This window comes from Leptonotus elevatus, chromosome 7, assembly GCF_054856555.1.
Source record: "Leptonotus elevatus isolate MCC_2025b chromosome 7, RoL_Lele_1.0, whole genome shotgun sequence".
Classification (NCBI taxonomy): Eukaryota; Metazoa; Chordata; class Actinopteri; order Syngnathiformes; family Syngnathidae; genus Leptonotus; species Leptonotus elevatus.
In genome coordinates, this window is record NC_141245.1 from 4,743,215 (window position 1) to 4,755,714 (window position 12,500).

Here is a 12,500-nt window from a genome sequence, read left to right on the forward strand (position 1 = left end):
TCTGATCTGATGGGCCACTACATAATGTATGTCTCTCTACAGCAGATTCCACAGCAATCTCGTTTGAGTCTCTGCATCACAACAGCCTCACTATATAATAAGGATGTGAAATATGAGATGGTTTGTTTCAACTTTTCAAGGATATTCAAAAAGCGTGGCATCTTGTTTGCTGGCTGATTTAGACTTCTGTACATTAATTGTGATTGGTCTGTACAGGACAGAAGTGATGAGATGTGTTTCACTGAAATAGGACAGCCAGTGCCATCTCAAGCTTGTCCTTGTTTCTGAGTATGAGGAGCCATTGATCGGTCCATTATTCAAACCACTTCTCCAGTTCAGAGGTGACAGGGGTAGCATGAGACCATACTAGATGACTTGAGGTTAGAGGTGATTTACACCCTTCACTGGCACTGACAAGGATGACACATAGAGACAATAATTCAAACTCACATTAAAGACTTACTTCCTTTTCCGCACTGTCATGTTGTTGTTGGGTTTTTTTTTCAGTTTAGCTCAGCTATTGTGATGAGTGAGTGATCTGACCCGCTAATATCTGTTGAGTCATTGCTCTAATCCTGGTCAAAACAGGGGGAGACTGTTCCGAAAACAGAGTAATGGAGTCACCGGTGTGCCAGGATGGTCGAACCTTTGTGGAGGTGATCAATGAAAAGTACAGTCCGGAGAACTTTCCGTGCCGTCGAGGACCTGGCATGGGTGTAGTGGTGGTGCCCATTGCATGCCCCCAAAGGTCCCCCATGAAAGGTGAGATGGATAACTTATATCTAATCGATTCATTTGTGCATGTGCTCTTCTCATCACTCTTTTCTATAGTGAGGTAATTGTTAGTGTATTGAGAGCGTAAAACATACAATGCAGATTCAATTAAATAGGTGTTTAACATGTTTAAGTTCAAGTTACTTTATTGTCAGATATGCTATACATACTTAACATACAACATACCTGAATTAGCATTCCCCTCAGACCTGCGATGCTGCAATAAAAATAACTAAACATTTAAAAGAAAAATAAACTCTGGCTAAAATATGTACATTGTACATACTGTAAACGTTATAAAAAAATATGGTCAATCTGACTCAGGGGAAGTTAACCCCAAAAAATTATTTCCGATTATATGTTGTATGCTCCCCCTGGTCTAAACACAACATTTTGATTTTGATATTGCATTTGTGGAATATGCCATAAAAATCTACCCATTTTAATCCATCTCCGGCCATTTTGCCACTTGCTCTCGACTGAAAATGACATCACAGTTGCTCAGGGCTCGGGTCATCAATCAAGTCCAATGACTTGTACATGAATGGCCTTACAATGCCGCTTTCTCGCCATTGGGAGAAGTGACGCCACCGGCGGGCATCTTACGTTGCCGCTAAGGCGGCCCAACTTGAATAGATGGATTTCTCTGCAGCGTTTTCACATATATTTTTTTGCCTCTGGGGTGAAAATGCCATCGTGTGTGACATACAGTTGTACCAATAAGTCTGTTAGAAGCGCTACATCTACATTTCATTGCTAAGAAGACTACTTTGAATATTCTCTTATAAGGTAACTACGTAAATCTCTGAGTGTTAAATATTTGTCTGCATCATATTGACAGAACCACCAACAATCAAGTGAAAGTAAATTCACAATACTGAGATAATATACTCTGAATGGTTGATGCAAGCAGTGGAGTTCGCTTTTTGACAGGCTTCTCATCACTCCATACAGGGATCCTAGTATAAAACATGCACTGATATAACAGCGGGAAAACATTTTAAATCAATGTGTTTTTTTTTTTTAAACACGTGATAATGCTTTTTAGTTTTAAAATTTAAAATATCCAGATGATTCATACAATACACTGAGGTTGAACACCATTCCTTTCTGGGAGGTTCCGTTCGTTCCTGTCCATGTGGAGGAATAAGCAAGAAGACCAATGCAGGGCTTCAGTCTGTGAGCAAAATGGTTACAAATGTGAGCTGTTTTTATAATATGTGATACTGGCCGTGCTCACAGTATTGTGAATAAAAGACTGTCCAATATCCTGATTGGCAATAGTGAGGTAACCGTTAAACTTAAACACGCTCAGGCCGAAGGTAGTGTGTGTTTCCGTACATAATGATAATGAAAAATGCTCTATAAAGCAATGACAATAGTAGTTGTATATTTAGAATTAGATGTACTAGACATTTATTCTATTTGTATTTATTTTTATTTTTATTATTTTTTAATTATTTTTTTCGGGAGAGCTCAGTATTGTTCATTCGGTAATTTTACCGATTTGACATATCATCATTGCTCTTACTTTTTTATTTTTTATTATTATTATTTTTTTTTTTATTTTGTGTGTGCATGTGTGTGTGCGTGTGAGTGTGTACTCATTTGTTCACCTAAAACCTATTAAAAATCCCATACCGTTCACCTAAACCGAATACTTCAGAATCCAGCTAGAGTCGTGAGGTTGTCAGGAGACCCGAGGTTACCAACCTGAGTCTTTCACCAACCCCAGAAACATCTAAATTCCAACAAATTAGGGAGACCTCAAGAGACCAAAGGAGAGACTGAGGAAAGGAAGGAAGGACAGATGAAGCAGAGTGAGATCCACAGACATCAGCTTCCACCGATTCAACGACAAGAGGAAGATGCAGATTGTGTTTGAGTTCCGATAGATGCTGGTGTGGTGGATCTGGCATGCATGAAAACCTCCACCAAAGAGGGGAGCCGTCGACCAGGACAGAGCAAGCGCAACACCTCAGGGCCCCCCAGGCCACGGCAGCGCCAAGGGACAAACCCCGGGCCCCGCAGCAAACCCAGGAGCCAGGAGCGCCCCCCACCCCAACGGCAGGCCCGCCAGGCACCCCACCGGTCCACATGTTCATGTAGAACCCGGCAATGAGATGGATTCATCATACTGTTTTTAAATGTTGTCTTTTCTCTACTATATATTTTTTCTCTGATTGAAAACAATTTCGACTCCAATAATTGTCCACATTCACTTTCAGACCGCCTGAACTTGCCCAGTGTGCTGGTGTTGAATGGATGTGGAATCAGCAGAGCAGGAGACCAGAGTGAAATTGCAGCCTTTTGTGCGCATGTGATGGAGCTGGACCTGTCCCATAACAAGCTGCAGGACTGGCATGAGGTGCTGTCTCTGGGTTTGTTCATTTATTCACTTTCAGTATTTCCAGATAACATGGAAATTATCAAACAGGGGGTGTTGCTGGTTGTGTGTTGTCTTTGTAATAATGGGCCATGTAGCCCATAAGCTCGTGTTTATTTTCTGGGCTCCTTATTTTAATAGGGCACAATCCAGTAGAGACCGAAAAAAAACAAAAAAAGCTCAAATCAACATGACCTCTTTTCAGATCGGTAAAATTGTGTCAAACATCCCCAATCTGGATTTCCTTAATCTGAGCTCCAACCCGCTAGCAGGGATGACCCTTGAGCCACAGTGTGCCGAAGCCTTTTCTCGGGTGCGACGCCTCATCCTTAACAACACCCAAGTGTCCTGGGACACTGTCATGCTGCTAACTCGTGAGATACCCGAGTAAGGAGCACACTAAAGCCAGCACAGTACTGAATTGTGCCGTAATCACTATCCCTACAAGTGGAGTAATCAAAATCGTCTTGCAGGCTGGAGGAGTTGTTCCTGTGCCTTAATGAGTACAGTTGCGTGCGAGCCTCCAGTGTGGCCTGCCCCAACCTCCGCCTGCTGCACATCACAGACAACAGCCTACACGACTGGGCCGAAGTGCGCAAGTTTGGATCCATGTTCCCTGGCCTGGACACTCTGGTCATGGCCAACAACAACTTGGCATCCATACAGGACAGCAAAGATATCCTGCAACGGCTGTTCCCCAACCTTCGCAGCATCAACCTCCATAACTCAGGTTCGTGGCTCGTGCATGCATACTGCTTGTTGGATGAAGTCAAGTAGGGGAGGGCTGGGCGATAATCAAAATTTCATCTGGATTTCAATTTTGTCTCCTCGTGGTCATCAAAACATTATAATTGAAAAAACTATCTGCCGAATAGGGCAGTGTCTATTCCTACATTCCTACGTAAGCACCCTGAATGCACCATATCACTTATGCTAGCAAGCGTGTGACGTACAGTATATGATGCCCTTCCTGAGTGTTAAGATGGTTGACACCTCAGTTGGAGTTTATTGTAAAACGAAACACAACAAAAATAATTACACTCATAAAACCAAGACATCCTTCATTTTAAAAACATCACCAATGCTAATGCGAAAGCCAATGTAAAAGCCCATTGTCAGGCTAACAGAAAATTAGCATTGTGTTCTATTAGTGATATTGCTTCAAATAATGAATATTCACACATAAACGATGTAGGAACACATACAGATAGGTAATATAATAATGCTCAGTCATATTTTCTTCCTAATCTGTGAAAATAAAGCTCAATTGCAACTTTCTTCTTCTACTTTTCTATTGTAAGTACTCGATGCGTGCACTGCATCACACTGACCCTAAGAGGCCACGACGCGCACAGCATGTATAGCCTTCTCCATTTCACTTTTTAAGCTGTGCATAAATTCTATCTGAGGGGAGCCTTGTGTTCAGTCTATTTTTATTGATTATATGAGAGTAGAAGGAACCAAAACAGTATTTGTAGACTTGGTGTTTGAACTTGATGATATAAAATAATTGATGAATAAAAGTTTCTGTTAAATCCAAGGGTAGCTGCCATCATATTAAGACAACAATCATTTAGAATCCTGAAATGCAAATCACTTGCTGTCTTGTATATTGTATGCAAAGATTAATAGTAATTATTCTCCTAATTACAAGCTAATGAACCATTCAAAATATTTAAAAAATAATAATAATTCCCACATTTTGAAACTGTTTGCAGGTGTCATAACATGTCTGTGACATGCTTTCCTTAAGATTTCATGCAAGTACAGTTGAAAATGTATTATATTCCTCAACAAGTGCACATGAATGCCTATATTACATGTACAGATGATTTCTATCTTGAAGGAAACTCTTCATTTAAATTTTTTTTATGGAATTTGTTTGTGTTTTGTGGTGGGGCAGTGGTGCTTTGTTAATATTTTAAATGTGTTGGTCAGGAGAGATGAGTAATTTACTCGACATTGCTGTTTTTGTTCAATAAACAAATTGATTGTTCAATAAAATAGGGTGAGAAGCTCGGTCATCCGGGAGATACTCAGGGTCGAGTTGCTACTCCTCCGCGTTGAGAGGAGCCAGCTGAGGTGGCTCGGGCATCTGGCTCGGATGCCTCCTGGACGCCTCCCTGGAGAGGTGTTCCGGGTATGTCTCACCGGCGGGAGGCCCTGGGGACGACCCAGGACACGCTGGAGAGATTATGTCTCTCGGCTGGCCCCGGGAACGCCTTGGGATCCCGCCGGAGGAACTGGTTGAAGTGGCTGGGGAGAGGGATGTCTGGGCATCCCTCCTAAAGCTGCTGCCCCCGCAACCCGCCCTCGGATCAGCGGTAGAAGATGGATGGATGTTCAATAAAATATTTAAACTTGATATAGTTCTACTTACATGTGTTGAAATGCTGTGCTTTTTAATTGTATTATTTATATTATGACAAAACAAAATGCTTTCCAAAATTCCCCATCTTAATCGCACATGGAAATGTACCCGAATTTTACTGGAATTGTTCTACCCCACAGCAATTAAAAAGTAAATATGTCTCCTTTAAATATGACCAGGTCTTAATCAATGGGAAGACATTGAGAAGCTGAACTTCTTCCCTAAGCTGGAGGAAGTGCGATTACAAGGCATCCCGTTACTGGAGACGTACACCAATGAGGAGCGGCGCAGCCTGGTGATAGCGCAGTGAGTCGCTATAAAAACAAAATGCTTGGGACACTTGATCTCCATCTGTCATTACATTAGCGCATTTTCACATCATGTTACAAATATCCGTCCGTTTGTGTCTTCAGGCTTCCTTCTATATCACTGCTGAATGGAAGCGCTGTGACTGAAAGTGAGAGAGAAGATGCCGAGAGGTTCTTCATCCGTTACTACTTGCACTGTCCTGAGGAGGAGCTTCCTCACAGGTGTGTGTACTTCCTTGCCGACCTCTGTTCTTCACTTAATAATAATAACGGGGCAGGATGACGGAAGCGCGGCTACCAGTGTGCGCCTATGGCCCCTCTGACCACCACCAAACATTCGCACCATTCATACACCAGTGTGAGTAGCAATGTGTGTGAAGTGTGGACGACACATACCAGTAGGCCTAAATAAGACAAACCTGCAAGCGTAGCTAATGTGTACAGTATCTTCATAACTCATCTAAACTAACTGGGCGGAGATGATGATGGCAGTTGGTCAGGGCTTCCTTGACTTTTTTTTTTCCACATAAGCAAGATTTGTTCAGTAATTGAAACATGCGTAGACTGCATCACTAACCAACATATGAACACTACTATGCCATAAATATGAAACAATCAAATGAAAGAAAGTAAGAAAAATGTGAACAATTCCTTAATTTTACTCCTGTGGTTGGCTTGCACACAGGAAGTAGTGCAAACTAGCTTATTGCGCAGTGTCTGCAACCACAAAATGTCGGGACCATCCTAAACCGAGGACCCTCTGTATAAGTGTGTCTTTCGTGTGTGTGTGTGTTAAAGATACCATTGTCTGGTAAACAAGTATGGGAAGTTGGAACCTCTGGCTGAGATCGATCTCCGACCACGCTGCCATGCTCAAGTTGAGGTTCACTGCGAAGAAAAAGTGGAACAGGTTTGTCACTTGCACCAAATTAATAACAAATGACATGTGGTGCTCATTTCAAAACCATATTTCATGAAACAAGGTGAAAAAGGCTCAGATTTGTTTGCATTATTGTTACAGTCGCTACAGGGGATAAGTCACATGAGTGGAAATTCATTCTACAAAAACCCAGAACAGTTGAACTTGGCCTGGCACCCCAAATCCCCATTCCCTAATCATTAAGGTAGTGAACGAGTTCCAGTTTGAAACTTCCGCAGTATGGAAATGTTTATTTTTAGTAGGGGTGTCAAAATTAGTGCGTTAATTTTTAGTTAAATTAAAGGTCCTTTAATGCCACTCATTTTTTTAATGTACGATTAATGACCGCCCCTTACTTAGAACGCCTGTACTGGGGGAATTCAAGCCGCAACGCAGCAAAGACATTCACGTCAAAATTTAGCAGTAATACATTTTATAATAATGCATATATTTATGGAGACTGGGGTCAAGTTGTATTTTACAATTTTAAAAATGTGCAGAATTTCAAAAGTTACTTCATGTTAAAGATTAGATAGCTCTTAATACAAAAAGAAACATGCACTGAGCTGTCACCAGTGTCTTACACATCCAATTATGCCATCTAGTGGCAGAATAATGACCAACACAATATCAATATCACACTTTACAGAACAGTACATCTTTTTAATTTTAACTAAATGTAATGAATTATTATGAAATTACTGTACCAATGACTAAAAGATGCAGCCATGTTTCTATTAGTTAAACTTTTTTTCACCACTTTTATGTTAAGAGTATGAAAGCTTAGAAGAAAATATGTTATTGTACATTTTACTGTACATTTAGAACAGATATAAAATGTGAGCTTAATCATGAGTTAACTGTTGAAGTCATGCGATAAATTACGATTACAAAAAATTAATCCCCTGGCCCCCATAATTTAACCATTATCCCATGTCGCGTTGTGGCCAAAGGTAAGAATCCTGTTTGGTTATTGCGCCTTTTGGATCTGTAAAAAGTAAATCCTTTTTGTAGTGGAAGTTGCATGCTAAACTAGCGATACGTCACACATTAGTGCCATGACTATTTTTCTCCTTGTTCTACTTGTATTTCCTTTACCTTTTTTATGCGTTTAGTAGATACTTTGGGTGCATTTACCGCCACCTTCTTTAGCATGTGGATACTAAACCTGCATATGCGGTAATGCACCAAAAGAAAGTAGGAGGAATGAAAGAAGTAGAAGTAATCACAGCAACTAATATACGACATTGCTAGTTTAGCATGCAGCTTCCGCCACAATAAACATTTGCTATTTACAGCACCAAAAAGTGCAACAACCAACCAGGATTCTGCCTTTGGTCTAAATGCAATGCGAGATTCTATTTAAGGCAAGCAATTTTTAAACTAAAAATATATATTTTTTTCTGTAGTTAAAAGGGGAAGTATTGATCCAACAGAAACTCATTTGCTCCCATCAACACGATTAGGGAAGGGTGATTTTGGGTGCCAGTCCAAGCTCTAATTTTTGCACCCGAGTAGAAGTCGCCGAACCAGCTAAAATATGAAGAAAAAAAAGTGATTAAATCAGAAAATATGGCATATTATTTTTTTAAATCTTCCTGCCTCACATAAACGCCAGCCATCCAATTCAATGCCTAAAATGCATGCTCGATGTGTATTTTTCCAGCTAAACATCCGTTTAGACCAGACGGTGGCCGAGCTAAAGAAGCAGCTGAAGTCAGTGGTGCAGCTTTCCACCAACAGCATGAGGCTGTATTATATCGACAAGAACACCGCTTTTGGCCCGGACGAACTCAAGTACAACACGCGAGCTCTTCACTCCTACAATATCCAAGATGGTGATCAGATACTTGTTGTGCCCAAGACCAAGTGAATCGCTGGCTTCCAGCTGACCATTTTCTTTACTATATGATTAGTTGGATTAATTTAGCTGACACTGGAAAGAGAATGCAAAATGTATATCTCTGGAGTCAAACGAAGATGAGTTTCATCCTGGTCTTTCAACAGTGGTAGGCTGCTGGGCCGCCACACTGGATAGGATTATTTCTTTATTTACTGTATTGAGCTTTAGTTTATGGCATCCACAAGGTGCAGGAAATGGAGGACAGCTGGAGAGAGAAAACTTGCAGGCAGCTCGAAGCTTCCAATGGGATAGCATTGCTGCACCTTTATCTCTGCATGAATGCACCACAACTGCATCGGCGAGTGCGCAACAACACTATTGTTGCACAAGTTACATTGAAACAACAAGAGGCAGTGCTGCTGAGTGGAACCAACGATGCTGCATCGAGAAATTGTTGAGAACAGCATAATTTCCCAGTTGTGACTTAAACAGCATCTTCTTGATCCAGTTTGTTCTTTAGTGGTGTGTTTATTTCATGCCGGCGGCGCAAACCCATTTTAGATCATATTCCAATAATTGTGAATTTGTGTTCAAGGATGAGAAAACTTATTACAGAATTTTAATAGATGGCTCTTGTTTAAAGTTAGGACACAGTGGAATCTCGGTTTTTGTGATTAATCCGTTTCACTAAGTGACTAAATCTGAATCGCACAAAATCCAAAGCAATATTTCCTATAGGAGATAATGTAAATCAAATCAATCTGTTCCAGGCACCAACAAAATGTATTTTATAGAGTATAACTAGCTTAATGTACAAAAACAATATGAAATTAATATTATATAAATGACTGATTAAGTGGATAAAAGAACATTTGGCGTTACTTTCAACTTAATTGAAGAATCTTGATGATGTGTACAGCGTTTTGGAGTTTCACCTTTATCAAATACCTGGCACAGAACTTTCCATCATTTTGTGTAAAAAGGGTTCAACAGACAAGGTGTATTCCACAAGGCAAGCTTTCGCAATCGAATCCCAGTAGTTCAGCAAGTCTCAGTGGTTTGGCGGTGGTCAAGATACACAACCGACTCAAATGTTTTGTGATAATATTGTGCTGCAGGGAATTTGGTAAGCTCAGTAGTTGACTTGTGGCTGTTGTGATGGTACGTCATGTGATTTCTTTATAATCCCCTCATACTATGTTGCGCAAAAAAAAACTGGTCAGACAAATATGTGCAATATGAATTCACGTATGACGGAACGTAGGGTGTTCCACAGGGTTCAATTCTAAGGCCTCTTTTAATTGTGTCTGCTGCCCGTGGGTTCCATCTTAAGAATCTAGCGGTGGTTATTCTATTTTTTCTTTTTCTTTTTTTTTGCGATGAAGAAGGGTTTGGAAAGCAATAAGAAATTTCAGTACAAGTTTAAGAACCATTGGTCTAGACCATAGGTGTCAAACTCTGGTCACAGCTGATATATATATATATATATATATATATATATATATATATATGTATATATATATATATATGATCATCTCAGCAGCGAGTTCTGCATAAGCCTGATAACGATCCTGTTGATTGGAATCAGCTTGTGTTGGAAGACGGAAACCTCCAAAACCTGCAGGACCACGGCCCTCGAGGACCGGAGTTTGACACCTATGGTCTAGACCACATGTGTCAAGATCCGGTCCTCGAGTTCTGCACGTTTTAGACGTTTCTCTACAACACACCTGATTCAATGATCAGGATAATTCTCAGGCTCCTGCAAAGCTTGCTGATGATCTTAAATATGAATCAGCTGTGTTGATGGTGGGAAACCTCTAAAACATGCAGGACTCAGGCCCTCGAGGACTGGACTTTGACACCACTGGTCTAGACCACTGGTTCTCAGCCCCGGTCCTCGAGTACACCTATCCAGCCTGTTTTCCATGTCTCCCCAGCCAACAAAGCAGAGGATCGTCATCAGGCTTCATGCAGAGCTTGCTGATTAGCTGATCGTTTGAAACACCTGTGTTGCTTGTGGGAGACATGGGAAAACAGGCTGGATAGGGGTACTTGAGGACCGCGGTTGAGAACCACTGGTCTAGACCCAAACTCAGTCCTCGAGGGCCAGAGTCCTGCAGGTTTTGGAGGTTTCCCTCTTCCAACACAAGCTCATTCCAATCAACAGGATTGTTATCAGGCTTATGCAGAGCTTGCTGATGAGCTGATCATATATCAGCTGTGTTGAAGAAGGAAAACATCTAAAACCTGCAGGACTTCGGCCCTCGAGGACTGAGTTTGCCCAACCCTGACCTAGCACCATGAAGAACAAAAGCTATCGGCTGCCTCAGACCTTCACCTGTAAAAGTGCCCCTACTTTTCTTACAAAAACATATACAGTATAATGCCCGTTTAACATGATCATTAGCAGAGCAGACTGGGAGTGTTATTGCCTTTTTAATAAAAGCTTGCATTGTGGAATACACCTTGCCATCTGTTCTCTCTAAAAGCTTGCATTGTGGAATACACCTTGCCATCTGTTCTCTCTGTACATAACTTTGGAAATGCTTTGGATGAACGTGTATCGATTCCACGAAATAAATGACAGACAGACGGATGGGGGGGGGGGGGGGGGCGTTTATAATAATGTATAATATCACAAGGCTGATGGTACAATACCCACTGAACCAAGGTGTGACCTCACTGATCTCTATAAGATTTTTTTTAAATCCATAAACTTGCTCCGGGTGGCGGAGTGGTTACCGTCACTTGCCTTCGGTGCAGTTTGGCGTGAGTTCGCTTCCCTGCCTGAGAACAAAAAAAAACACAAGCTTTGTCATGGCGCTACCGTTCTTGTGTTGCGTGCTGCCCCCTACAGGCTTTGCCTCAACTAGATGAGATCTACAGGCACTTGGTGTGACAGCTAAACTGTTGTTTATTGGACCTTCCAATCCAATCAAAGCCTCTGCATTTCAAATCTCATGACATCTATTGAATGTACTTGTAGCCTTGAGGGACACACAACCTCTTATATTTGCTTTACTTTTTTGATGAGTAGCACCAAGTATTTTTTGTTTTTGTTTGCAGAATTACGAGTAAATAAATAATAATAACACCAGAACTATGGAAACAGTGAGGTCCGTTCCTTTATTACTTATTTGTTTATTGAGTTATTTATTGATTGATTGATTTGCTATTGACTGAAAACCTATTTAGTTTACTGGCAAGTACAGAACAAGATTATAATTTTTTTGTGTCATAATGTATACAATACCCGCTTTGATAACTTGGAACAAAGATAATGTACTTAAATGTGCAGATCCTCCTCATAGTGCTCTTCCTGAGATGGGAAAATAACTTGCTATTGTTGAATTTGATTTATTTAAAGGGGACAGTGAAATTTAATAAAAACACAGAAATTCACAAGTTAAAAAAGCCAGAATTAGCTAGGCTATTTTCCATCTGTAGTCTCCTGGCCATGATGTTAAAAAAAGCAATAAAATACAAACATAGAAGTACAGAGTAGACACAATTAATAAAAACACATAATTTGGACTATGTTGGCTATTGCCTTTATGCCATCTAACATGTTCCTAATCCGTAACTTTATAGGATAAACAATATAAATGAGGTAATGATAAGTGGAAAAACTTTAAAAAGGCCATGAATGGGGAATGTCTTGGTTCTCTATAACCTCCATTTTGCTCCTGTTCATGTTTTTTCCCCTACCCGTCCCCAATTTCAAATTTTCAATATCTTAACCAGAGTTTACTGCACCTCACTCTTTCAACTTTTTGTTTTAATTTCATATCAAAGTTGGAAAAAGATAACACGTCTATTTTTGCTATTTTTATCTGTTTTTAAATTGAGGGCATCATTAAGGTAAAACGTCATCAAAAGAAAGCCATACTCAAATG

The 12,500-nt window shown here is 40.5% G+C and overlaps 1 protein-coding gene across 2 annotated transcripts in view; it reads left to right on the forward strand.

Annotated features, from left to right (window-relative positions):
• Positions 1–10,158, forward strand: part of tbcela (tubulin folding cofactor E-like a) — a 12,734-nt gene extending 2,576 nt beyond the window's left edge. The window contains exons 2-9 of one of the 2 annotated variants that reach the window (XM_086081246.1): positions 589–762; positions 3,003–3,155; positions 3,433–3,547; positions 3,634–3,890; positions 5,711–5,837; positions 5,945–6,061; positions 6,638–6,749; positions 8,425–10,158. In XM_086081246.1, coding sequence (XP_085937372.1) covers positions 589–762; positions 3,003–3,155; positions 3,433–3,547; positions 3,634–3,890; positions 5,711–5,837; positions 5,945–6,061; positions 6,638–6,749; positions 8,425–8,631 — 1,262 coding nt within the window. In that variant the 3' untranslated portion in view covers positions 8,632–10,158. Of the gene's footprint in view, positions 1–588; positions 763–3,002; positions 3,156–3,365; positions 3,548–3,633; positions 3,891–5,710; positions 5,838–5,944; positions 6,062–6,637; positions 6,750–8,424 lie in introns of both variants that reach the window. The other variant, XM_086081245.1, reaches the window with a different exon arrangement.
• Positions 10,159–12,500: the final 2,342 nt, after the last annotated feature.